We start from the raw sequence: 26,672 nt of genomic DNA on the forward strand, positions 1-26,672 counted from the left end.
TATCATGGTTAAATCCAAAAAAAATGTAAACTTTTTTTAGTAACAATATAAACTATCTCATGTTGAAAAAACTATGTGTTTATTTAATAATAATGTGAAATTATATATTTTAAAAATGTTTAGAAAGTGGAAACTGCGGATTTAGCGCTCATACAAAATAGCGAAATTTAACAAAAGTTTTTTGTTTGTATATTTTAACTGGTTAAAAGTATTAGGGCGGTATTGTCACTTGCGTAGCGAATGAATTTGGCGAAGCGAACGGTTTGGCGAAGCGAATGGATAGGCGGACGCAACTTAAATATGCATTAAGAGTGTTCGCTTTTACCAGCTTGTGCAAGTTATTCGCATCGCGCACACTTTTAATACCTTCTCTGCCTTTTAATTCGCTTCGCCAAACCGTTCGCTTCGCCATATTCATTCGCTTCGCAAGTGACAATACCGCCCTTAACCTTCCGCCTTCGGATTGTTGATATAGGGACCGAAACGCGATTGGTGCCCTATCCGAAATTGTTGGACTATAGAATTACCATATTTAAATTTAATTTCGTACGCCCAATTCCAACTTTATGCTTAAACCTTCCTCTTTTGTAGCACTTGCAGAAGACGCAGCAGAGCTGGTATCTTTTTCTTTATTACCGAAATCTGGATATAGTTTGGCGATTTGTCCGACCGGTGTACAAAGACGACCCGAGAAATCGACACGTTTAGCAGATTGGCTACGTTCTGTACTGGTAACGATGTCTAGAAGTGACCTACAATTAAAAAAAAATCACCGTTATAAAGGTACAAACGTAAAGGAATTCTAAAATTTTCTTGTACCGTTGTCCTCCGCTACTTAAATTACGTTTACTTGTTTTAAGCAGACTACTGCCACTGCTAGAACTTTCTATGGAGTGCGGCGGTGACATTGGAGAATCCCGCATTACAGCTTTAGTAGTAGAATCGCCTTAAATCGAAATTAAAATGACATTCGTTTGTTTAAAGAAAATAAACATTTGATTTATAACTGCTTTTTAATAAGCTGAATATGCTGCTTACGGCTTCCATCATTCTCCGTTTTGACTGTTGCATCTCCACAAGCAGCACGAACATTTTGCACACTTTCTAGTATGACTTTATGGTGCGAGGTTGTCGCATAAGCACGAATCAATACTTCTAACTCAGCGCAAATTAACTTATATTGGTCAGCTTTTTTTTGTCCCTTTAACCTAATGAGCTCATATGATTAACTCCTTAGTAGCTTTTCTTTATTTCCATTTGAACTTACCGCCCTCCACCCATATTTGGGAACGGCAATGGCTCTCCTCGTGAAGCGGCGGTATATAATTCGAAAATGTACTGCTGACATTGCGCCTCGTCTGCTTTATCCATATCTTCTTTGCTAATCTTGCGCAAGAAATATGGAACCCAATTAAGATTACGTTGTAAATTGTATATCAAGCTTGTATTAAGTGTAAGCGGGAAATAGCGTGAGCGACGTTGTAGCCTTTCACGCGCTTTATGTAGATTATCTTCAGGTTTTGGCTTGGCTTTAAGAGGCACAAAGCGATGTGCTTTAATAAAAGAGGCAAAGTCGGAGATACGATAGTCGGTTACGCGACCACCAGGACCTTCCGAGATTGAAGGCAAGTCTTCCAAACAGGAACGTGTGATTTGTAAAGCGTGAATAAAGATTTCACCCCCACGAGCCGAAAGTAAATGACTAGTAGTCTTTCCACCAGTTTTTCTATACGTAATATCTTAATTTATAAAATTATTACATAAATATTTTCACAAATACCTTGGCATTTCCAGCAAAACTGAGCGTCCATTTAATAAAAACGTAATAAGACATGCGCTTGGGCGGGATGTGACGTCTACCGGTGTTACACGGTGCTGAGCTAAACAAGGTTGCATGTCAGATGACCCACAACCCCGTGGCGTACACCACTTGAGGGTAACTGTTTCGTATTCAGCACCCTCTTTGCGACTCGTTGGAAGTAATGCTTCACTACCACATATAGAAGTGTGGGCATTTCGCGCATGTAAGATTTCTACGTCGTAATTTGCGCTTGAATTGGCATTTTGCTCCTCCTGCAAAAAGAGGAATATATATGTATGTATATATGTATGTGCTATATATTAAACATTCATACTTTCATAGGTATACCCGTTACTGTAGTACTTGCCAAATCATAGTGGCTCATAATTAGGTGCGTTAATTTATTAGAAATATTAGGTGCACATGTGGTATGAATTTCAGTGGATAATACCGGAGACAAATCTATTTTTCCACGATTGGTTACTAGAGAATCAATGTTAAGCGGTACGACATTGATAATCACTAGATGGCAGTGGTCAATGTGTATCATTTTGCGTTGGGTAGCAGCTAATGTATTCTGTTGCATTAGTACTGTGTGGAATATGTCCTCCAGGCTTTTCATGCTAGAGTTATCACGTGCCGAGGTTATACATATTACGCGTCCTTTATTAAGCATGACATTCTCGCCCGAAAGTAACCCACCACTGTCGCCCTCTTGTAATCGAGCTAATTGACTTTCTGTGGGTTCGGCGAGGGCCTCAATAGCTGCACGTAAGCCATGTATTACCGAAAAATCTGAGGATTGCATTGCATTGCGTTGGGGGACGCCAACAAGGGCCATAGCGTTCAAAACATGCGACATATTCTGTGTGGTAAGATTCCAAGTGTTAACAATATGCGCCGCCGTGTCACTAACAATGAAGCGGACAAGTTTCCCACGTGGAAAGAGATCCCACACTATACGGCAATATTCAATCGATGATTCCACTGAACAAGTCCACAAACTTTTGCTGAACTGGACATCACTCGCTCCAACCGCAGTGGCATCTTTGGAAGGGTCTATAATTCCAGGTTTGCCTTTGAGCAGTTCCAATGGGATGTAGTCCTCACTAGATATGCTAAAATATTGCGTGTGATCCAGCACAAATATTGTTTTCTGGTTAAGGTCGTATGCAGACATCGTTTTGTTTATAACTACGAATTAGGGATGTTTCGATACAAGTAAATACAAAAAGGTACGCGATACTTTCATCTTGAAACCAAGTACTTTTGGCAAGGGTAATTTCACCAAATACAATTAGTAGGTGTCGGTTAAAGACTTGGTATCGGCNAAAGGTACGCGATACTTTCATCTTGAAACCAAGTACTTTTGGCAAGGGTACTTTCACCAAATACAATTAGTAGGTGTCGGTTAAAGACTTGGTATCGGCAAAAGTATTCACATAAAATATACAGTCACTTGTAACCGGCCGTCTTCAAGTGCGCGACAATGCATGCAAGAACCCGCATGTTTTTTTTTTTTTTTGCAGGAGGGGTTATCTTACATAAGATGCTGCCCAGTATCTGGTATACTGGTAACAGCATGCACGATTCATACCGTTCGCTAATAGGGCATTCGCATGAGGCGATTTTACAGGCAACTTTTAGTTGAAAGCAAAAATCGCCTCGTCCGAACCATGAACGAAAGACACAAGATCACGCGGGAAGGAAAGAACGAAAATCTCGACGCCATCTTTGTTGTAAGAAGTAAACAACGAAGAGAACGGAGAAAACCGCGAAATTGTTGAACGCATGAAAAATCATTTTTATTATGCAAATTCTTCTAAAAATCATGCCGTTGTGTTAAATTATTCTTTATCTTATGTGTACACACGTTGTCACAAGCGAAAATGAAGAAAATTGCAGTAAAAAGCCACCACCAAATTGTAAACAACGAAGAAATGTAAATAAACGGCTAATGTCAAAATCGTTAAACTTTTTTCCTTAATGCGATTCCTGCCCGCGTGATCTTGTCTTTTTGGTTCATGCGTCCGAACGGCCTTTCAACTAATCGCTTTCAACAAAGTTGGTCGCCAGCCAACTTTGAGCTCGTTCAACATTTTTTGGGACCAGCCGCTGTTTCTTCCAGATTTTTGGGAAGACGCCTTCTCGCAGACACCGCGTAAAGAGTTCGGTAAACGGACCCCTGTTGTGCTTAATGGCAATCTTCAGAGCCTTGTTTGGTATGCCGTCTAGGCCTGTCGCTTTGGCATTACGAAATCTTCTTGCTACTTGGACCATCTCCTCGTCCGTGACCGATGGTGCTTCCATACCCTCCGGTTTCTCTGCTTACGGTCGCCGACCTCCTGGCGTTTGTACAGGGAAGATAGTTTGCACGACGTCTTTTAGGAGGGTGGGACCGGTTGGTGCCTGGCCTTTACCACCTTTTATTTTCTTCATGACCACCTTGTAGGCATCACCCCATGGGTTTTCGTCCACCTTTTCGCAGAGCTCTTTGAAGCAGCTGGTTTTGCTGCTTTTGATGGCTTTTTTAAGGTCACCTCGCTTCTTTTTGAAGGTTTCGCGCAGCACCGCATATTCCATCGAGCCACGGTTCCTTTGACACAACCGCCTGTGACACTCACCCCTTATGGCCTGGATTTTTTCGTTCCACCAGTACGCCGGCTGCATGAGTGAGCCGTGTTTTCTCCTGCACATAGCAGCGTCGCAGGCTTTACTGATGTGCCTCACCAGTGTTTTAGCCTGGAGCTCAGTGGCCATTTCCTCGTCCAGCACGAGTCTGAAGAGCTCTTCATCCAGAGTCTCTACCTTCCAGCCCCCCCGTTTGNTTTTTTTTTTTTTTGCAGGAGGGGTTATCTTACATAAGATGCTGCCCAGTATCTGGTATACTGGTAACAGCATGCACGATTCATACCGTTCGCTAATAGGGCATTCGCATGAGGCGATTTTACAGGCAACTTTTAGTTGAAAGCAAAAATCGCCTCGTCCGAACCATGAACGAAAGACACAAGATCACGCGGGAAGGAAAGAACGAAAAAAGTTATTTTCTAGCTGCCGAAATCTCGACGCCATCTTTGTTGTAAGAAGTAAACAACGAAGAGAACGGAGAAAACCGCGAAATTGTTGAACGCATGAAAAATCATTTTTATTATGCAAATTCTTCTAAAAATCATGCCGTTGTGTTAAATTATTCTTTATCTTATGTGTACACACGTTGTCACAAGCGAAAATGAAGAAAATTGCAGTAAAAAGCCACCACCAAATTGTAAACAACGAAGAAATGTAAATAAACGGCTAATGTCAAAATCGTTAAACTTTTTTCCTTAATGCGATTCCTGCCCGCGTGATCTTGTCTTTTTGGTTCATGCGTCCGAACGGCCTTTCAACTAATCGCTTTCAACAAAGTTGGTCGCCAGCCAACTTTGAGCTCGTTCAACATTTTTTGGGACCAGCCGCTGTTTCTTCCAGATTTTTGGGAAGACGCCTTCTCGCAGACACCGCGTAAAGAGTTCGGTAAACGGACCCCTGTTGTGCTTAATGGCAATCTTCAGAGCCTTGTTTGGTATGCCGTCTAGGCCTGTCGCTTTGGCATTACGAAATCTTCTTGCTACTTGGACCATCTCCTCGTCCGTGACCGATGGTGCTTCCATACCCTCCGGTTTCTCTGCTTACGGTCGCCGACCTCCTGGCGTTTGTACAGGGAAGATAGTTTGCACGACGTCTTTTAGGAGGGTGGGACCGGTTGGTGCCTGGCCTTTACCACCTTTTATTTTCTTCATGACCACCTTGTAGGCATCACCCCATGGGTTTTCGTCCACCTTTTCGCAGAGCTCTTTGAAGCAGCTGGTTTTGCTGCTTTTGATGGCTTTTTTAAGGTCACCTCGCTTCTTTTTGAAGGTTTCGCGCAGCACCGCATATTCCATCGAGCCACGGTTCCTTTGACACAACCGCCTGTGACACTCACCCCTTATGGCCTGGATTTTTTCGTTCCACCAGTACGCCGGCTGCATGAGTGAGCCGTGTTTTCTCCTGCACATAGCACCGTCGCAGGCTTTACTGATGTGCCTCACCAGTGTTTCAGCCTGGAGCTCAGTGTTATCCTCAGTGGCCATTTCCTCATCCAGCACGAGTCTGAAGAGCTCTTCATCCAGAGTCTCTACCTTCCAGCCCCCCCGTTTGCTCCTTCCTGGTGATCGCCCTCTGGGCTCTGTGCCCAATTCCCTAGCTCCATCATGATTGCCAGATGGTCACTGTTCGTGTAGAGGTCAGACACCTTCCAGCGCGCTGAGCGCACCAAGGAACTACTAGCGAAAATAATGTCAATCACCGAGCCTCGACCATTCTTCTCAAAGGTATTTTTGTTCCCCGAGTTCAGAAGCACCGCATCAAGTACCGAAAACGCCTTTAGTAGTGCATCTTCCTGCCTGTTTGTGTGGACGTTACCCCATTCCACTGCCCATGCATTGAAGTCCCCTGCTATAACGTTCATTCTGGTGGTCCGGACTTCTTGAACCAAACCGTCTAGGATTTTCTCGTATTCATTTTGTAGGACACTTGGTGGTATGTAGCAGCTATAAAAGTTAATCCCGCCTACCTTCGCTCGTGTGTAGTAGCTTTTACCAAACAACGGCTTTTCTAGGAAAGCTTTCCCTCCGCATGTCCATATTGCAGCTTTGCCTGTGAGGTCCGATATCCACGCTGATTATTGCTATGTCCACCTTCTTCTCATACACCGTTTGCTTGAGCAGCTCTTGCGCTGCTTCGCAGTGTTTGAGATTCAACTGCATGACTCTCATTTTCTGGATTTCTTGCACGCTTCCTGGTATAGCGGACACCTCCAACTACCTATCTGATGCTCGGTGTTCTCTCTTCCCTGGTTTTTGCATGCTCTGCAGTGTGGCTTTTTGTCGCAGGCTTTCGCAAAGTGTACATTTTCCCCACATTTTAGGCAGCATTGACTTCTGTCTTCCGGGGTTTTGCAGTCTCTCGTTATATGGCCGTATTCCAGGCACCTGAACCATTTTTTTGGGGTTCGGTTTCTCCCTTACTCTGCACACAACCCATTCTACCTTTAGTTTCTGCGCGTCAAGTAATGTTGCCTCCTGTGCTGGGAGATTTACCACCGCGGTTTGTGTGCCCGCATACGCCGCCCTGATGCTTTTTATCGCATTTTCGTTAAGGTGGTTTAGCTCCTTTATCTGGTTGCGGATGACCTCGGCAATATCCTCCTTGGTGGTAATCTCGTTCAGGTCACAGATTTCTACCATCGTCTCGTGTTTTAGGGCTCTGACCTGTACCTGGTCCCCTAGAAGCCTACCTATTTCGCTCTTGAATTCGCCCGTGTTTTTCATTTGCGTCTCCTCAAGCTGCAGCAATATTTCACCCTTGACCGTCTTTCTGATGCGTGATATGCTGTCGCCGAGTTTCTGCAGTGCCTCTTCCTTTTTAACGGCCCTTTGTATATCGCTGTAGGTCATATCTCCTGTCCGAGCTATAATTATAGCATCTGGCCGTGGTGGTGGTTNAGAGGTCCAACGCAGGTCACATGGCGAAAAAAAGATTGGCCCGTAGTCATAGTCAAAATAAAGTCGACTTTAAAGTTAGTTGCAGCTTTTTGACATAATTTTCAATGGGATATCTGTCAAAAAAGCTGCAACTAACTTTAAAGTCGACTTTATTTTGACTATGACTACGGGCCAATCTTTTTTTCGCCATGTGACCTGCGTTGGACCTCTTGTGACTTTAAGCCTNATTGGCAAAGGGTGCTGTTTTTGTGACTTTAAGCCTACTCACGTTAAAAACGGAGGATGAACGAACACCACCGCAAAGCGTGCTGTCTTGCAAATACAGCCACCACAAGTGAACGATGCTTATAACAGCTCATACTGATATTGACTTCGGCAAATCTGTACTCCGAATGATCGTGCACGAAACCAGCAACCGCCGTATTTGATCGACTGCCAAAAGCACCATGCTGCTTTTGGACGGTTGTGAAAGACTGGCGAAGGCAAGATGCCGCAGTTAGCTAACTTGATTTGTTGCAGAAGTCAAACCGCCGCCTTTGGTTTGTTGCTGAAGGCGCGTTTGACGTGTTGCCGAAGTGATGATACTGTAGTTCAAAAACATTCAACGACACTTGCTTGTTTGAAATGAAGCATTGATATGTACATACATACATACGTACGTATGCATATTCCTCACAACTAGCCAGCAGTGAGCAAAGCAATTGAATGGTAGACGCGCTATAAATACATACATACATACATACATACGAGACGATAAATTACCCTTTACCACATTCGTCGTCATTTCAGCATTTGTTATTTGCAAATAAGACGTGCGTATAAACTTAGTATTTATTTCTTAACAGATAATTATCACAAATTTTTACTGGATTCTGCTGGAAAGCGTTTCTTAACACAAAAAATTTGCAGAAGAGAGCCAAAAAGAGAGCGTAAGAAAACGAGAGAGCTGCAAATTTCTACTAGCGAAATTTCTGCCAACAGAAATTTGCAGTCATATGTTTAAAAAGCAGCTGTTCAAAACGCACAAGGAAAAAGTTGGCAAATTTATTTTAACTCGTTTTAATAAAACAAAAAGAGGGCATCGTTATCAAAACACATTGAAATATTGCAGAATGTAAGTATTTGTACATGCATTTGAATATGTGTCTGTGTATATATACAGTACTTGCAAATTTCTGCTAATTTTCGTTTCTTTACTTTTTTCTCTTTCGATCTCTTTGCGAGGAAAATTATACTCTTTGCCAATCTGCTGTCTTATATTGTATTGGCAAGTCTTTTTAAGCATTGTTATTACATTTTCGACTATTATAGATTGTTTGTTGTACAATAAAGTTAATTGAACTATAATTTGGGCATCTTTAGTGTTTGTTTAACAATCCAGCGATACGAATCGAATGGATTTTGGGAAATACGTCAATTATACAAAGATAATCGTAAAGCTGCCTTTACATGAGGCGATTTTCCAGGCGATTCAACATTGCTCTGAAAAATCTCTCGTGTAAATAGTGATTCTAAAATCGCTTGCCTCAAAGTAGACAGCAAGTCAACTTTTGCAGGCGATTATCGCCTGTCCAAAATTGCCTCATGTAAAGGCACCTAAAATTATAAATTTCGAAATAGATGTGTATAGTAATTTTTTCAGTAAAAAATTGCAGCGAGGGAGTAAAAGCAAAATAGAGCGTAAAATGAGAAGAAGAGAAAACTAGCAGAAAAAGTTATTGAACACAAAACTAGTATAAAACTTGCAAGTGAACAGTGTTGAACAGTTTTGACATACCAGTTGTAAACGTTATACAATTTATAAAACAATTTTAAACTCTTTTCTTATACACAAGCACTTATACAGTCCAGTACATCAATAATAGGTTATTTCCCTAAAAATCCGGACCGGATCCGGTAGTTAGAGAATAAGCGAAAAGTTTGCTCTCAAAAATGGAACATAATCCAGAAGTACGGGAACGCAAAAAACCACATTTTGTGCCCAAAATTTGAGAAACAGATGATTCACGTTGTTTTTGTTTTTGTCACTTAAATGCAAGCTCTTGGAAATTGAATTTTGGTTTCATAAATTTGATTTCAAGTATATAAAGATTGAAAATATATCAACAGGCCATTCACTATGCCTAAAAGGCACCAAGTAAATGCAGGCCGCGTGTTTAACAAAACAGCTGACATGCACTTTGAAACTTTATCCATTTTTTACCCGGAGAGAAAGACCGGACTGTTTCGGGCAGGGAGAAGAAGACACTTACGATCTAATACGTTCAAATTTTCGCTCTCTATTACCCATTTTGAGAACGGGAATGAATGAAAGGCTGTTTTAGGGCACCCGCGGGGTCCCGCGTTGCGTACGGGAAATAATCTACTAGGTTCTTTCCCTAACAATCCGGAACGGATCCGGTAATTAGAGAATAAGCGAAAAGTTTGCTCTCAAGAGTGGAACATAGTCCAGAAGTACGGGAACGCAAAAAACCACATTTCGTGTCCAGAATTTGAGAAACAGCTGATTCACGTTGTTTTAATTTTTATTTCACAAATTTGATTTTAAGTATATAAAAATTGAAAATACATTAACAGGCCATTCACTATTCCTTAAAAGCACCATGTAAATGCAGGCAACATTTAAACACAAAATAGCTGATATGCACTTTGACACTTTGTCCATTCTTAAGGCCTGTATGCAGTTCTCAAGGAAAGCTAAAATTCCATACAAAATGACGTACAAGGGTCTTAAGTTCTTAAGTCAAATTTCCTTCAGGCAGAAATTTGCTACACTTTTTACTACGGTTTTCTAACGTTTTTTGTGAAAAAAGAGCACAAGCCAACCCAGGTTTGCAACAGAAATATATGCTCGTTCCATTATTTCTTGAGGATATGCTTATTTCAAGACATCCAAGTGTCCATACACAAAAACTTGCAATCATATTGCTCCTCAAAATGACAGTTGTCAGGTCATGGGTGTTTGCCTGTGGAGTTCTGCGGTCATTTTAATTACATTTGCACAACAAATTATTGAAAATCGCTTAAAAATCACTGAAATAAACCACCTACAAAATACACATAAAGAAAGAAGCAAAACAGAAATAGCAAGCTTCAAAATTACGAATGTCACACACTTTTCTCAATTGCTATTACAAATGGCTGCTTCTCAACCGGCAGCTCTGTTCTAATTGGTTCATGGNCACTATGCCTAAAAGGCACCAAGTAAATGCAGGCCGCGTGTTTAACAAAACAGCTGACATGCACTTTGAACCTTTATCCATTTTTTACCCGGAGAAAAAGTNCTTCTTTTCGCTCTATTCGTTGTTTACTTGTGGTACACAAATGTCAACGCCCAGGACGGCGCAATCTTGTATTCTATCATTCTTGGGTGTGTATAGTATCAAATAGTTAGTACTCGATTGTGATGGAACTTGCCAATTTTTACTGGAAAAGTGTATAATAACCAAAAAATTTTGCAAGAGAGCACTGAATCGAGAGTGTAATAACACGGAAGAGTTACATNAAAGACCGGACTGTTTCGGGCAGGGAGAAGAAGACACTTACGATCTAATACGTTCAAATTTTCGCTCTCTATTACCCATTTTGAGAACGGGAATGAATGAAAGGCTGTTTTAGGGCACCCGCGGGGTCCCGNTACTTATAGAAAATAGATAGGAGAAGAAGAGCGGAAGAAGAACAAGAATAAATGTCAAAAGCCGACATTTGTTGAATTGGTTGATCGTAAGCATGTTGCCTCACTCTTTCCTCAAGAAATAATGGAACGGGCATATATTTCTGTTGCAAACCTGGGTTGCCCTGTGCTCTTTTTTCACAAATAACTTTAGAAACCCGTAAAAGAAAGCGTAGTAAATTTCTTAAGAACTGCGTACTGCCTTAAGGAAATTTGACTCAAGAAAATTTCTTAGCCATTTCTTGTACGTCATTTTATATGGAGTTTTTACTCTTCTTGAGAGCTGCATACAGGCCTTAAACATCCAACGCTTATGTTTTCATCAGTTAAACATGCTTCATATGCATATACAAATAAACATATTGCACATAAGCTTATACTTTTATTTCAAACAAAGCTACACTGTTCCCATGTAAATTTGCAAAGAAGCAACACGGTGCCAATGCTAAGGGAGCGGTGCGAGAGAGACAACTGTCAGTTTATCGAACCTTGTATTATTGAATCAGGGGCATTCACTTGATTGAACGATAAGTGAATTTGTACGGTGTGTATAGGCCGCTTTGGTCCATCTCTAAGCGGATTTCATTTCATAACTTTTTGACTCAGCTGATCATTTTGGACTAATTTCATAACAAGAACAAGAATTCGCCGTAAATATCACGTTTTTAATTCTTCTTCGACCAGCAGAGCGCATAACCGGTGGAAAAAAATTTTCCATTATTACTTCACTTGGCATAAATAGCGCGTAAATAAAAATAAAAGCAAACCAAAAAAATGTCGTGGCTTCTCGGTCGAAATAGAACTCAACAACCTCAGGAACCTTTAAGTGTTGAGGGTGGTGACCCCGAAGGTAAAACTGCTGGGGACCGCAGCGGAGATGCCCAGCTGAGCAAGGCTGAGCGCAAGGCTATGGAAGCCTATCGTTTCGACTCTTCGGCACTGGAACGAGCTGCTCAAGCTGCTAAGCAACTAGAAAGTTCAAGTAAGTTCTGCTCCATTCAAGGAGTATTTATTTTGTATGCCCGAGTTGCATAACCACAATATTAACACTCCGTATTCATAATTGTGCGTACCACATAAATACATATGTGTATATGGATAAGTACGACTAATTTCACGTGTTAAAATTTATTAAATATAAATACGCTTGCACAGAACATGCCCGCGAAGCTTTGGAATTATCCAAAATGCAGGAGTTGACAAGGCAGCAGGAATACCAGCTAAAGGTCAAAGAGTATGAAGCGCATATTGAGCAAGCTAAGGTCGAGCAGAAACGCATTGACCATGAAGAACGACGCAAAACACTTGTTGTAAGTAGATACATCAATTTGTTTTTATATTGACTATACAAAATTTTATAAAATTGTAGGAAGAAACCAAGCAACAGCAGTTACGTGCCCAGTACCAGGATCAACTGGCCCGAAAGCGTTACGAAGAACAGTTGGCACAGCAACAGCGCGTACAGGAGGAAAACTTAAGGAAGTAAGTGACAACCACAGATATGTATGTTTGTATATGTAAAATATGTTTCATTAAATTGCTAGGCAAGAAGAAAGTGTAGCTCGGCAGGAAGCTATGCGCCGTCAGACCATTGAGCATGAAATTGAAATGAAGGAAAAAAATCGTCTCAAGTTGCTTGAACATGAAATGCGAGTCAAAGCGAAGGTTGATCGCGAAAATCGGGATATTAATCTAGAACAAATACGTTTGAAGGCACAAGAACACCGCACTACAGTGCTTGAAGGCATACGGTAAGGATGATCAGAGAAATGTTTAGTTTGTTAATACATTTAAATTGTACCGTTCTTTTTTATTGCAGCACTGCCGGAACAGTGGTTGGAGCCGGAGTCGAAGCCATGCTTACCGATTGGGACAAAGTTTTGACTGCAGCTGGAGGCTTATCTCTGCTTGCATTGGGTGTCTATGCTGCGAAAGGAGCAACCGGTGTAACATCACGTTACGTCGAAGCACGCATCGGTAAACCCACATTGGTTGGAGAGACATCGCGTTTCGCATTCCTTGATGCTATACAGCATCCAATAAAGTATGTGCAAAAACTTCGGTCCAAACCAACGGATGCACTGAAAGGAGTAATATTAAATCCCAAGTTGGAGGAGCGCCTGCGTGATATTGCTATTGCGACGAAAAATACGCGTGTCAATAGGGGCATGTATCGCAACGTATTGATGCATGGTCCACCCGGCACTGGTAAAACTATGTTCGCTAAACGTTTGGCTGCACATTCAGGCATGGACTATGCCATCATGACCGGTGGTGATGTTGCGCCCATGGGCAAGGAAGGTGTTACTGCAATACACAAAGTTTTCGATTGGTCGCAGACAAGTCGTCGCGGTCTGTTGCTATTCGTTGACGAAGCTGATGCGTTTTTGCGCAAACGTTCATCGGAACATATTTCCGAAGACTTGCGTGCTGCCCTCAACGCGTTCCTATATCGTACCTCCGAACAAAATGAAAAATTTATGTTGGTTTTAGCTTCTAATACCCCGGAACAATTCGATTACGCCATCAACGATCGCCTCGATGAGATGGTTGAGTTTTCACTGCCTGGTTTGGAGGAGCGTGAGCGCTTGTTGCGACTGTATTTCGACAAGTACGTGCTACAGCCAGCTGCCGAGGGACGCAAGTAAGTAGTTTTTATCCTCTCAAAATAGGTAGTCGAGAGCAACCTAATTTCTTTTTATTTTAATAAGAGAATTTGGTAATGATTTTATATTGCCTTTACAAATTTAATTTCACTACTATTTTAAAATTGATAACGTTGGTAATGATTAAATGCATGTCCCTTCAGACGTTTCAAATTGGATCAATTCGATTACGGTTCTACTTGTACGAAAATGGCGGACATTTGTGAGGGCATGTCTGGCCGTGAAATCTCAAAATTGGGAGTGGCCTGGCAAGCGGCAGTTTATGCTTCCGAAGATGGTGTATTGACCGAGAAAATGGTTTTGGATCGCTGTCATGCTGCGGCTCACCAACACAAGCAAAAGGTAGGTCTATATTCAATTCGTATATTATTACATTTCTCTTCACACATTTACCTTTTTTTTTGCAGATGGCTTGGTTGTCAGAACAGGAGCGTAGTGACCACAAAACAATAACTGGTGGAAAAGGCACATAATTTCCTACGACTAGCTTGTAAACAATTGTATTCCTGAACAAAGCCGGGCAACAACTTATAAACCCGTTTTTATTGGACAGAAGCATGGGATGAGTGCAGTTGATTGAGCGTGCTAGCATTTTTAAAATATAATTTAAATTTTTTTTATTATCCATAAAGATACCAAATAAGTAAATAGATTAACGACAGCCACTTATCGCAAGCCCTAACTCTGTGGAACGCTTGTTAAGCACATTTTCAAAAATTTTACTGCATTTAAATTTGTGCCTGAAAGTTGTGGCACAGAGCTCATGGCATTTGCAGTTATGTTTCTGAGATGCAAAACATATATTCATTACCTAAATGCGTATCAAGACTGAGAGAATTTTATATTAAACTTCTGCTTGAGGCATTGGGTAAGACATATGTATGTACGCATGTATCGCTTCTTGACCTTTAATTTTTGTTATCTCTATATTGGAATGTTGACTTTGTTTGAAAGTTATAAATAAGGAAAATTTAAATATATGTACACACATATGTATGTATGTACAGACATTAATATAAATCAGTTATTTGTAATTGTTTTGCTGGTGGGAAAATAATGCCTTTTATGGGTTTCGGTACCAACACCAATCGGCATCCAATTTTAGTCCCCTATTATGGTTTACAACTCAACTCGTATACAACTGAACTATTTATTGCTATTGTCGTTTACAACTGTGTTCTGTTTTGACTGTAGCCATTGGAAGAAGTCGGAAATTCGATAGAAATTTTGTTATTTTCATAATATTCCGCCCTATGTTGAATATCATCACCGTCAGTAAAAGTGACGATACAGCCATCGTCAGCCATGTTACTGATGCGTTGACTATCGTCGACGATGACGATGACGATATTCAGCATAGGGCCGATTATGTTATTTTAACGATATTCAAATAATTAAAAGCAAAAAAGTGTAAATCAGTTACGAATTGTGTTTTACCGATTAGCCTGAGGATGCTAGTGCTAGACAACTAACACACAACTATGGTTTCAAAGTTGAGTTGAGTTGTGTCTCACAATACCAATTTACAGCTTACAACTAAACTATCTTTAAAGTTGTGAATCATAATAGGGGCCTTAAAAATCAGTATTGGCATTGCTGTTTCCGATAAAAACCGGCTGTTTTCGACACAAAATTTGTATTAGCTAGGGAGAATCGGTCGATTTCAAATGACAATTGTTTTCTTCTTGGAAATAAAGGTTTATGTAATTGAATTTAAATTTTGTTCAGGCAAGTTTGCAATTCACTTCCGACGGAACTTGCGACTAGCCTATAGAAATTAGAAATCGGCGTTAATCCCGAAGATTCTTTTGGGAAGTACAAACATTGTTGGTCAAAGATTGTTTTCACGTCTTTTTTTTTGTTTAGTATTTGTCAGATTAAAAAAAATAAGACTGATTCTTATTTAATTCAAATTGAAAAGACTGATCTTTATTCAACAAAATTGCATTTAATTTGTTCTCTTATTTGTAAAGCTTCTGTGTTTTGCGTGTTTTCTGCATCTTCATTACTATCAAAATTTATTTGGACATGTTCTCCATCGCTTATTTCTTCCATTGCAATATCTGAACCAAACTCAATACAAATGTTATGAAGTGCTGCACAAACATTAGCAATTTTTGTTGCTTTAGCTGGCTTGTAATGAAGTGGTCGATTACCAAGCAAACAACGAAATCGATTCTTTAGTACTCCAATAGTTTGACCTACTATATTTCTGGCCCTTGCGTGTTTCTTATTGAAAACAGCTTCTAAACTTCCTTCTGCAGCTGAGCGATATGGCGCCATGAGATATGGTTCTAGGGGATAACCTGCATCACCTGTTTTTAAAGTTTAAATTTAGCTTTACAGTTACCTTAACGTTGACGTTTACCTAAAAGCCAACAATTCCGCTCACCAGCTTCGCATCTATCGCGCAACATACTTCTCGCGTCACTTACATTCCAAATTAGTGAGTCACTTGCTGAACCTGCATGTCGAGCATCAAGATACCGTATACGCATTTTATGATCGCAAATCTAAATAATTTTTGTTATTTTTTTTAGGTAAAATATAACATATATTCTTTTATACCTACAACCATGGCATTTAAACTGAAAAAGCCTTTCCTATTACAATAAAGAGGCTGGTCTTGTTTTTTCGGCGCCAAAATTTTTATGTGGGTACCTGCCACGCATCCAATGACACCAGGAAATCCCGTCTTTTCAAGAAATTCCCTTTTAATTATTACTTGTTCATCATTTGTCATATTAAATTTTATCCATAGTGGACAAACGATGTCTTCCAAGACAGTAAGTGTTTCAGACAGAATGGAGCAGACTGTTGGCTGAGAGAGACCAAGGTTGAAGTTGTTCCCAACATTTAATTGGTAAGAACCCTGCGCTAGAAATCCCAATGTTGCTGCCAATTTTATTGTATTGGAAACCGACGTTGAACGTATTCCTACTTTCATTTTCGGTCGTATTTTTCCCAATACATATTTGAAGGCTGTTTTATTAAGTCGAAAATAGCTTTCGAATCTGGAATAAAATGTGTTCGTATGGAATGGTAGCTTATGTCGGGAAGCTGGCTTTAGTATAATGCGGCATTCCCTTTATCCTTTAAACGACAAGGAATTTTTTGATGATACTTAATAAGAATATTGACTTGCTAGTATCGGAACTATTTCTCAATGTTTATTTGCCAAAAGTTCTTCAACGGCTTCGTGCTAGCAAATCTCATACGCCATCATTTGCTGCGATTGCCACATTATACTAAAGCCAGCTTTTCGACATAAGCCCCTGCTCCAAACGACCACAGAAATATTACTGTAAATGTAGAATATTTAAAGCTCCAATTTAATATTGGTCGGTTTAGACATATCATGGCACATAAATTATAGTATGTACTTACTTATGATCGGTTAAATTAAATATATTTGATTTTTGTCTAATAACTTTTCTTTGCACCTTCAGCTCATTTTTATTAGTTTCATCGCTAGAACTTGAGCTGGTATCAGATATAAAAAACATTTTTACAAAAATGTATTATTTCCTTTTTTTGAGTTATAAAATGCCACTCAGCCCAAAAATGTATCAAATTAAGGCGAATTTATTAATTCGACTTGTATCAAATCAAATAAAATTGCTTACAATAGGAATGGGAAAGTCAAATGGTTTTTTTTTGCTCTTGAAAGTCGAATGGAAGTTTGAGGAAGTCGACTTTTCACTGTCAATTCTCGATTTTTTTAAATTTATTTGCTCCAGCGCCTACCCTGCAAAAAATGGCTGACCAAGAACGATAGAATGCATGAATCACTTTTTGAATCACACTGCCAGTCGACACTCGCAATAGGGGCCTAAGTAGAATTCTCCTTTCTGCAATGCCATAAAAAGAAGCCGAAGTATTTCTGCGCAGAACTCCTTTCTAAAATGGCGGCCTGCAGCAAAGGCGCTGAACACCTTTTGCAGAGAACACCTTTCGGCGTAGGCGGCCTTCGGCCGCGGTTATAGATTATAACCCTCACAAAGTAGAATTCTATTTCAGTGCTGCGAAGAACAGGCCCTGACCACCTTTTTTTTATATATGTATAATATACATATATATAATATCCATATATACATATACTCCTTATACAAATACATACATACATATATACATATATCCATATATACATATACTCCTTATACATATACATACATACATATATACATATATCCATATACACCTTTCGGCGTAGGCGGCCTTCGGCCGCGCTTATAGATTATAACCCTCACAAAGTAGAATTATATTTCAGTGCTGCGAAGAACAGGCTCTGACCACCTTTTTTTTATATACATATAATATACATATATAGTGGAAAGTAATACAGATGATTTAGTGTTAAGTGATTGCTGTTCAGATTATGAATACCTAAATGAGTCTCAATAATTAGATCAATCGAGGTCGATTGATAGTCAGGTTAGGCCGAGTTGTAGTGAATAATTGCAATACGTTTCATATTGTATGAAAACATGGTATTATATCAATGATGTATACGTATGTATGTAGGTGAGATGGCAACCATGTATTATATTAATTATGTATAATGTAATATGGCAACCATACAATACATGTAATGGAAACCAACTTCCGGTTTTGGGTACTTTTTAAGAAGCACCGAACAGTGTACAACGTGCCTTAAATAAAATCCAACAAAATATAGTAAATCGATATACCTCATTACAATTTCAAAAAAAATAATAAGTGAAGTGACCATTCCAAATCAAAAAGTTTACAATGAATCCACCATCCTCTACACCGCAAGATGAAGCAACTACATCAACAACTATCGAAAACCCAATGAGTCATATACCCAAGCATGATGTTACTGTTTTTGGTGTGTCTACTGATTTAACTGATCTTAATTTACCAACCCATCTGGATATCTTGAGATATTATTTTTACTTAAGCGAACGTGCTAAAACAGAACAAAAAAAGTTTTCCCATAAATCATTCACTATTCAAGTACAAGATAAGTTGATTGGAATTTGGGAAAAACTTGGTATGGAAATAATGCTGAAAAAAAGTGTATTTAATAAATTGAATAAATTGCTTGACAAGTATCAAGAGCAAATCAAGAGAAGAAACAACACCCAACAATTTACAGAGTATGTAAAATCTCTGGAAACAATTTTTTACATTGGAACATGTAAATGCGATTTGAAGGCAGCTCCATGTGCATGCGGCTGGGTTCCCGAACGCCTCAAAGAGTTCATGCACGATCAACATAATCAGAGAAGACTAACAATGGATGCATTTGTGATGGAAACTGAAGAGCAAGGAGCAACGTCTATGTCATCAATGCCAACATACCAAGATCCCGATGATTCAACATACGCACCGCCACCGGTTCAAGAAGATATGGATAGAAGCACAAGTTCACAATACACAGAGAGATACGATTGTTTTAACTTTGCCTTGGTATGTGACAGATTTGGTGTGCCTGACAGAGTAGCATCAGCATTGGGAACCGCTCTTTTGCAAGATTTTAAAATTAAAGATAAGCATGGGAAACCTCTCATCATGGATAAATCGAAAGTTCGCAGAGAAAAAGAGAAATGCAGACAAGAAGTGCTTCGCAAACGGTTAGATGATACCAATTTGTTAGCGTTTTCATTCGATGGCAGAAAAGATGATACTTTAACGATAGATAAAATTGATGAGAAGTATCATACTAGGATGGTAAAAGAACCTCATCTTGTTATTTTGAGAGAACCCAATTCTGAATTGATTGGTTACGTAAGACTGGAACATGAAACCGCTGAATACAAAACAACCAAATTAAATGGTTTTTTCAACGATAAAAATATATCACTGGATGCATTAATTGGAATATGCACTGACGGTGAGCCAACAAACACTGGCCCACACGGTGGAATTATACGACGATTCGAATTGCTGTTAAAAAGACCATTGCATTGGTTCGTTTGCCTTCTACACTTCAACGAACTTCCGTTTCGGCATTTGTTTGAAGCTTTGGATAAATCAACCAGCACTGGACCAAGATCGGCAACCGGAAAACTGAGCCGTCAAATCGAAACTTGTGAAACTCTTCCGGTAAGTTATTGCTATCACTCATTTATTATAATTGTCAACCATTTTTAATTATTTTATTATTATATATTTTCAGGTGGTGGACGGCTTCCAGAAAATTGAGTTGCAAAATATGCCCCCTGCTCCAGAAAAAATTGAATTTTCCACCGATTCGAAGTACTTATACGACATGGCCCATGCAATTTCTAGCGGCGTGGTTCCGGTGGATCTGGCTAACATCAAACCAGGGAAAATTGTACATTCTCGGTGGCTCACCAAGGCCGCTAGATTATTGCGATTATATGTGACAACGGAAAATCCAGATGCAAATTTAAGAATTCTGGTTGAATTTATAATTAAATGTTATGTGCCAATGTACTTCAATATCAAGTATTACAGCTCTGTCGTGTACGGCAGTGCATTATTTTTCAAGTTCATTGGTTGGTCACGATTTCTAGAACCTCGTTTACGCAAAATTGTCAATCAAGTAATTAAAGATAATTCATATTATGCGCATTCGGAAAATATCTTGTTATCAATGTTGTTTGATGATAGCAAAGAAAAGCGCGACTGTGCCATCAAGAAAATTCTACGCTATCGAACCGATGTTGACGAGCCAATGGAACTTAGAGTTTATAAAAAACCAGATATAAACTTTAATTGCACAAGTTATACGGAAATGATCAATTTGAATGATATAAATATCGTATTTGAACCACCATTCACGTGAAGCATTCCGTACGATACATTGAAAGAATATTTAAATCAAGATGATCCACCGTTTAATGATCCAAAAATTCCATCACACATACAAGGAACGGAACGACATGTTCAATTGCTAGCTAGCGTTTCCAAACGGGTTATACCGGAAAATGTAGAGGCTGTTATGGCGACGACATTAGAGAGCCGTGCGAAATTGCCCAGACTTGAAAGTAAAAAAGACTTCAAACAATAATTTTTTTTAGTTTCTTTTCTATAACTCACTTAAATTAATTTTTTCATTTACATATGTTCTGACTAAATAAATTTCTTAAGAGAAAAAATAGATATTATTATAAATAAATAATAAATATTATTATAAATAAATAAATAAAAATAAAGAAAAAACATAGCAATTTAGCTGATTTTTTCATGCCAAGGCCAAAAATGGTGATTTTTTGAAATGATTGTATGGGGAACCCCCCAGGGGAGTTCCAGGGGGTGTGCCACTGGCATGGGTGGATCGGCCGTCCAAAGTTAGTGGGGGTCGGTCATACATTTGGACTCGATTGGAGCACTCTAAATGGGTCAAAGTGGGATTTTTCAAAATTTGCCCCTACCCAAAAGTTCGACCCAAATTGGGGGACATCAGAATTCGTTTTAGAGGTATGGTTCCTTCGGCAAAGTTTCTTATTTTGATCCCTAGAATACGATTTTCACAGAGCAATGAGCGATTTTTAAATCGACCCGCCCTAATGTATATCAAATTAAAGAGAATTAAAGTCACTATTAAATGACATCAAAATTTTCCAAAACCTTGAAGAGGTTTTCGAGAAATGTTAATATAAAAAAAGGCTTAATTTGAAATTTGACCTTTAACAATTGTTGTAGTTGTTGTTTCCCAAAAAAAATATACGCTCACCTCAATGATCTCCATCGATCCCAATATGAATTTTTTTAATTTGAGAATTGTAGGTATTCTACATTTATGCCACGTATTTAAGGAAGATTTTCTGAATTGCGTAATACCTCACGTCCCGGGCATTATGAAATTAGTCGACAATCCCTATTTTGTACTCTGAAAATAATTTCTTCTGTTTACTATCTTTTCCATCTTTTGTTCATTCGCAATTTGAAATCGTAATGTAAACCATGATTCAATTATTGAATTATGCTGTGTTAACAAGTTTTAAAGGGGAATAAAACAAAATGTACGTCTTGTTTTATTCGATATTTAAAATTAAAAACATACAATTACAAAAAAATAAGTGTTTTTCTTAATTACTAAAGTGATTTTTAATTCAGTATAGAGCACGCTTAAATACTTATGTATATCTGCTTACAAAATGACAATTAGTATACAAAATTCAATAGACGACTAAAGAGGAATCTTGGGACAAACGAATTGCACTTTAAAAAATAACATACTTTTTTTAATAAAACATAAAAAAATAGAAAATTCTAAATGCAATATAGCATTAATTTTAAATATAATTTAAACTTAAACTAGACATAAAATAATGCTTTATATACGTTCGCCTAATATATGTATACATACACACCATGTGTAAAAATTATAAACCCATCACATATTGGCAAGTTTTAACAGTTTATATTTTTCTGTTATTTAATTTTAGTTATTTTTTATTAAAATATAGTTCAAAGCCGTATAAAGCCAAGTTTTAAACTTTCTACAATAAAAAAAAATTAACATNTTTTTATTAAAATATAGTTCAAAGCCGTATAAAGCCAAGTTTTAAACTTTGTACAATAAAAAAAAAATTAACACTTGCGTAAAAATTTCAAGTTTATTAATTAGATATTTTAGTGGAATAAAGTGCAATCCATGATTTACATGATTTATATGGAGAAAATGCACACCCTTAAAAATAATGACAAAATTAAAAGTACAAAAATTGAATGGGATACAAACTGCACTCAAAATCTTTCTACGAAACCTAATTAAAAATTTTAAATGTTTTACGAGTTGATTTTTTCAAAGTTTGAAACTTGGATTCATACGGCTTTTGTTAAAAATTAACTATATTTTCGTAAAGAAAATAATTAAAATTAAATTAAATAAATACAAAAAGTGAAAACATGTCAATATGTGGTGCATTTATAATATCGACACGGGGTATATGTATGAACGTGAATTTAGACTGCCTTATATATATATACATATGGACATATCATCACTACACTTGCTTATCAATATTCTGCAAATTGCAATACTAATACGACAAATTTAATTGCACTGGTGATACGCATGTATATACATGTATTATCACAAAGGCCCTACCTAACCAACACTTTTTTCGAAACTGCGTTTTCTCAGATTTTGTTCAGTGGTATTAAAATACACCTTCAATCAAAATTTTAATGTGTTAGTACCAAAAAAAAAACCCAGTTACATGCCACTTTTTGAAAAGTCCGTTTTTGAATCTCTTTTTATGAAGTTTTTTACTTTTGCTGTAAAACTAAAAATTTGTTTATTAGGGCCTTTGTGAATTAAGGAAACGATATATAAAAAGCAAAAGGGTTTTTTTGGGCACCTTGGGCGAGTACAGACTTAAATTTTTGTAGAACCTTTGAATGTTATCACAGAAATTCATAAAAATAGATGAAAGGGGAAAGGAATGCAAAGAGACTGATGCTTTGTATTTTGACATTTTGGAATTCAATCAAGTTTAAATTCAAATCTAGTCAAAGGTTCAAAACCGTTGTTAGTATACATATAGGTTTAAGGATGAATGCATGTATGCGACTATATGCATGGTATTTATATTAATAATTTTAACTTTTATTACTGCAGTACTTTTATTTTTGAAGCGTCGTGATATTTCGAATACAGTTACTGTTCCGCACTTTGGAGGGATTTCTAATGGAAGCGTTTTCCAGTAAGTTTTGTTTTTTCCTCATCCATTATAATTTTTTCTGCTTTGTTTAATGGGAATTTTTTCCAACATGCAGCCAACAGCATTTTATTGATAGCATATAAATGTATGTATGTGAATCTGAATGTTCAAATGTTAGTTTGGTTAAGTGCGTACAAGCGAAATATTTTTTTTATGTTACTTCGCCCTTCATACTTCTTACGTGCAAGTGTATGTGCTGCTTTACACATTTTAAATATTATTCATTTAACAGCTATTGAACTGGTAGAGCTCCTTTAATTTCTAATTGCTTGTTCACCCTGTTGACGAGCTGCTGGATTCGAATAATCATCCTCTGGAAATAATGAACATAAAAATTAAACGCTATTTTTCTAATTTTTTGTTTATATCACCATCTTCATCTTCCTCATTGTTTTCTTCTAAACGTAGTTCATCGGGGAATTCCTTGCCCTGGTCACCAACAACTTCGTTGTTTAAATTATTGGTATCCAACAAGTTTTGGTTTTTAACTGCTATATCGCCAGCATCTACCGCACCAGCAAGCCCTTCATCATCGTCATTCTCATCACCTTTCGTCTTCTCGCCAGCGTTTCCCGCTGCTTCATTTTTACCACCACCATCGAAGAAGTTATTATCTTCATTGGCTGGCAAGTTGAAATTTTGGTCGTTCATAAAATCATTGTCTTTAATTTCATGAGCACCAGAGTCCTCGTTCGCCGCATTGGCAGCTGCAAAAACCGCTTCTTTGTTAGATGCTTTCGGTTCCATGTCGTTTATGGCGTTGGCATAGCGATTGTTATTGGCTTCATCATTATCGTTTTTTTGCACCTCCTCTGCTGCATCTACATCTGTTTCTTTCGCATTGTCTGCCTTTTGACCACCACGATCATCTTTCAAAAGCAAATCAAAATTAGCTGGTATGGGCGCCACGTTTTCTGGTAATTTGCGAGGGTTTGGTGGCATAGGTAATGGTGGCAAGCCGCTACTGGTAGTCGATGAGCTATTTGTCTGTTTCACTGGCGCATTTGCCTCCAGTACATGATGTTCGGATTTTGATGCCTCAGTTGTGCCCGTTTTACGGGGTGGACTTAACGGCGATATTGCTTTGCTTCCAACCGAGGCAGCAGATTGGTTGGCAGGAGGCTGTCGTATTTGGGCAATGACATAACCGTCACCCCCATCGCCTAGTTTCTCGATTGGTTTTGACAAAATCTGAAAATTTTCAACGGAATTAAGTATTAAACTCCGATTACTACGGGAGAGATAAGGCATGAAGCCTCCAACACCATCTACCCCTACACCACCAGCAACAATATCGCTACCAGCTTTCAAATCTACATTCTGATTTTTACTCGCCTTTGGATCAGTACCATCAGCGTCGGATTTAGATGTAAATTCTGTATTGTTAGTAGCTGAAATACTTTGATTCGCATGCGAAGAAGCAATGTTTTGCGTTTTGTTAGTTAGCTTAATATCGATGTGATATAGACCGGGACTCACGCGCACTTGTTCACTAAAGGATTTCTCAACACGAGGTTGTGTACTTGTATTGCGGGCAGTATTTGGTGGGCTCAGTGGCTTATCGTTATGACTTGTGATTTCCGGTTTGTAATCACAATGTTGTTGATATTCTGCAATCTTGTGCTCTAATTGCATTATTTTGCTTTGCATCTCGGTCTTTGCGCCAGCAGCATCGAGCAAGATCTCCATCCGTTCTTTTTCGGCTAGAATGGCGTTATATTTTTCCTAAAGTTTTTATTTATGATATATTAATAACCTTTTTTGAAGTAAAACACGCATTCTTACCCGCCACAAAGTAATCTCCCCATTAAGTACGTTTTTTTCTTTGTCAGCTTCTGAACGCACAGATTGTAATTTCTTTTCCAGACCGTTGGTATTTTCTAGTAACTGCTTTTTGCTTTTTTGACACCCAGCAACTAATTCGTTATGCTCACTTTTTAACAATTTGTGGGTCTGCTGCAACTTATCATAACGTACACGTACATCCATTTGCTCATTTGTACGCAGTATCGTCAGCTCCTTAAGTTTTTGCTCAAGATTATGGCGAGCTTCCATCTGTTCATTTCGTTCCTGTTCCAACGTTTTTTGCTGATTGTATTTTTGTTCCGCCATATCTATGTGCATGTCGAAAAAAATATATATACAAACATACATATATGAAGCTTGGCCCGTTTATACTTATCGACTTACTCTGAAGTTGCTCATTCAACTGCTCCTGCTGTCTTTCACAACGCAAACGTTGCTCGCGTGTCTCATCTAGTTGCTGCTGCGAGCTGTGAAAAATCGCCACCATGCACAGCATCACGGTCAGGACAGCCAAGCACACAAAAAACCGGCAGCGGCCTGTGCGAGCAAATCTTGTGCCAGTCATACTTCTGGAGATGTTCCTGGCGGGTTTTTCTTCTTTCCAATTAGCAATTTTGGCCAATATTTTGGAAATTTGTTGGGAAATATTTGCGGTCTTCTCTTTTGGTATCGCGTAAAACAAGATATGAAAAATGATAATAATGTTGCCACTTGGTCGTTCACGGGCCCCTGGGAATGCTGCCACTGGGAACTTTAAACGCCTAAAATATGCAGTAAGGGTGTTCGCAAAGTATCATCAAAGTCATACATATTTGGTTGTGGCAGAGAACGTTTAAAACAGAGAAGCAGTGTAAGATCGGTGTTTCCAAAAACCTAAAACTCAGTTTTTACATTCCCCAGCAATTGCATGCATTTCATGGAGATAAAAATAAAAGTTTACGGCGTACCACACACTCCAACCCAACTAATCAACTTTTGCTTTCTGATATAGTAGCATAATCGATTGTGAATATTGAAATTTTGTTTGAAATAAGTNATGTTCCTGGCGGGTTTTTCTTCTTTCCAATTAGCAATTTTGGCCAATATTTTGGAAATTTGTTGGGAAATATTTGCGGTCTTCTCTTTTGGTATCGCGTAAAACAAGATATGAAAAATGATAATAATGTTGCCACTTGGTCGTTCACGGGCCCCTGGGAATGCTGCCACTGGGAACTTTAAACGCCTAAAATATGCAGTAAGGGTGTTCGCAAAGTATCATCAAAGTCATATATATTTGGTTGTGGCAGAGAACGTTTAAAACAGAGAAGCAGTGTAAGATCGGTGTTTCCAAAAACCTAAAACTCAGTTTTTACATTCCCCAGCAATTGCATGCATTTCATGGAGATAAAAATAAAAGTTTACGGCGTACCACACACTCCAACCCAACTAATCAACTTTTGCTTTCTGATATAGTAGCATAATCGATTGTGAATATTGAAATTTTGTTTGAAATAAGTCTTATATCGTCGCTGGAATAATGAAATAGTGTAATATGAA

The 26,672-nt window shown here is 38.5% G+C and overlaps 5 protein-coding genes across 7 annotated transcripts; 2 read left to right on the forward strand and 3 right to left on the reverse strand.

Moving 5' to 3' along the window:
• Positions 1 to 495: 495 nt before the first annotated feature.
• asun (integrator complex subunit 13 asun) lies at positions 496 to 3,069 on the reverse strand. Its single transcript, XM_017618880.1, has 6 exons — positions 2,136 to 3,069; positions 1,781 to 2,073; positions 1,268 to 1,726; positions 1,039 to 1,208; positions 820 to 946; positions 496 to 752 (listed from the first exon to the last, which is right to left on the reverse strand). Exons 1-6 carry the CDS (start codon positions 2,979 to 2,981, stop codon positions 539 to 541), a joined length of 2,109 nt encoding a protein of 702 aa, XP_017474369.1. The 5' UTR covers positions 2,982 to 3,069; the 3' UTR covers positions 496 to 538.
• Positions 3,070 to 11,560: 8,491 nt separating this feature from the next.
• Positions 11,561 to 14,685, forward strand: bor (ATPase family AAA domain containing bor). The gene is made up of 7 exons (XM_017618874.1): positions 11,561 to 11,981; positions 12,155 to 12,309; positions 12,369 to 12,481; positions 12,544 to 12,750; positions 12,819 to 13,643; positions 13,809 to 14,007; positions 14,073 to 14,685. Exons 1-7 carry the CDS (start codon positions 11,774 to 11,776, stop codon positions 14,136 to 14,138), a joined length of 1,773 nt encoding a protein of 590 aa, XP_017474363.1. The 5' UTR covers positions 11,561 to 11,773; the 3' UTR covers positions 14,139 to 14,685.
• Positions 14,686 to 14,773: 88 nt separating this feature from the next.
• On the reverse strand, positions 14,774 to 17,440 carry LOC108364987 (putative nuclease HARBI1). Its single transcript, XM_017618875.1, has 4 exons — positions 17,053 to 17,440; positions 16,238 to 16,679; positions 16,034 to 16,178; positions 14,774 to 15,980 (listed from the first exon to the last, which is right to left on the reverse strand). Exons 1-4 carry the CDS (start codon positions 17,169 to 17,171, stop codon positions 15,595 to 15,597), a joined length of 1,092 nt encoding a protein of 363 aa, XP_017474364.1. The 5' UTR covers positions 17,172 to 17,440; the 3' UTR covers positions 14,774 to 15,594.
• An 841-nt stretch (positions 17,441 to 18,281) lies between these two features.
• LOC108364988 (uncharacterized) lies at positions 18,282 to 20,713 on the forward strand. The gene is made up of 2 exons (XM_017618876.1): positions 18,282 to 19,737; positions 19,811 to 20,713. Exons 1-2 carry the CDS (start codon positions 18,418 to 18,420, stop codon positions 20,441 to 20,443), a joined length of 1,953 nt encoding a protein of 650 aa, XP_017474365.1. The 5' UTR covers positions 18,282 to 18,417; the 3' UTR covers positions 20,444 to 20,713.
• Positions 20,714 to 23,073: 2,360 nt separating this feature from the next.
• LOC108364989 (uncharacterized protein DDB_G0284459) lies at positions 23,074 to 26,339 on the reverse strand. Of its 3 annotated transcripts, none has more exons than XM_017618877.1 (5): positions 26,175 to 26,339; positions 25,521 to 25,713; positions 25,116 to 25,444; positions 23,702 to 25,055; positions 23,074 to 23,643 (listed from the first exon to the last, which is right to left on the reverse strand). In XM_017618877.1, the coding sequence occupies exons 2-5, from the start codon at positions 25,699 to 25,701 to the stop codon at positions 23,585 to 23,587; spliced, it is 1,923 nt and encodes a 640-aa protein (XP_017474366.1). In that variant the 5' UTR covers positions 25,702 to 25,713; positions 26,175 to 26,339; the 3' UTR covers positions 23,074 to 23,584. The 3 variants fall into 3 exon arrangements, with proteins under 3 accessions (XP_017474366.1, XP_017474367.1, XP_017474368.1); XM_017618878.1 differs by lacking the exon at positions 26,175 to 26,339 and having other exon boundaries at positions 23,702 to 24,521; positions 24,666 to 25,055; positions 25,521 to 25,866; XM_017618879.1 differs by lacking the exon at positions 26,175 to 26,339 and having other exon boundaries at positions 23,702 to 24,521; positions 24,810 to 25,055; positions 25,521 to 25,865.
• Positions 26,340 to 26,672: the final 333 nt, after the last annotated feature.

Source organism: Rhagoletis zephyria, unplaced genomic scaffold (genome assembly GCF_001687245.7).
Source record: "Rhagoletis zephyria isolate East Lansing unplaced genomic scaffold, Rhagoletis_zephyria_1.1 Rzeph_scaffold_01734, whole genome shotgun sequence".
Classification (NCBI taxonomy): domain Eukaryota; kingdom Metazoa; phylum Arthropoda; class Insecta; order Diptera; family Tephritidae; genus Rhagoletis; species Rhagoletis zephyria.

Bases quoted from the DNA above. Each gene is read 5' to 3' on its own strand.
- LOC108364988 (XM_017618876.1), top strand. From the start codon at position 18,418: ATGAATCCACCATCCTCTACACCGCAAGATGAAGCAACTACATCAACA. The intron at 19,738-19,810 runs GTAAGTTATTGC...ATATATTTTCAG, and splicing joins AAACTTGTGAAACTCTTCCG to GTGGTGGACGGCTTCCAGAA.
- LOC108364987 (XM_017618875.1), bottom strand. From the start codon at position 17,171: ATGTTTTTTATATCTGATACCAGCTCAAGTTCTAGCGATGAAACTAAT. The intron at 16,680-17,052 runs GTAAGTACATAC...ATTTTATTCCAG, and splicing joins TTTAATTTAACCGATCATAA to ATTCGAAAGCTATTTTCGAC. The intron at 16,179-16,237 runs GTAGGTATAAAA...AAAATTATTTAG, and splicing joins TCAGTTTAAATGCCATGGTT to ATTTGCGATCATAAAATGCG.
- bor (XM_017618874.1), top strand. From the start codon at position 11,774: ATGTCGTGGCTTCTCGGTCGAAATAGAACTCAACAACCTCAGGAACCT. The intron at 12,310-12,368 runs GTAAGTAGATAC...ATAAAATTGTAG, and splicing joins AACGACGCAAAACACTTGTT to GAAGAAACCAAGCAACAGCA. The intron at 12,751-12,818 runs GTAAGGATGATC...TTTTTATTGCAG, and splicing joins ACAGTGCTTGAAGGCATACG to CACTGCCGGAACAGTGGTTG.
- LOC108364989 (XM_017618877.1), bottom strand. From the start codon at position 25,701: ATGACTGGCACAAGATTTGCTCGCACAGGCCGCTGCCGGTTTTTTGTG. The intron at 25,445-25,520 runs GTAAGTCGATAA...ACATGCACATAG, and splicing joins GTTGAATGAGCAACTTCAGA to ATATGGCGGAACAAAAATAC. The intron at 25,056-25,115 runs GTAAGAATGCGT...TAAAAACTTTAG, and splicing joins GGGAGATTACTTTGTGGCGG to GAAAAATATAACGCCATTCT.
- asun (XM_017618880.1), bottom strand. From the start codon at position 2,981: ATGTCTGCATACGACCTTAACCAGAAAACAATATTTGTGCTGGATCAC. The intron at 2,074-2,135 runs GTATGAATGTTT...CTCTTTTTGCAG, and splicing joins TAACGGGTATACCTATGAAA to GAGGAGCAAAATGCCAATTC. The intron at 947-1,038 runs GTAAGCAGCATA...TTTCGATTTAAG, and splicing joins AACGGAGAATGATGGAAGCC to GCGATTCTACTACTAAAGCT.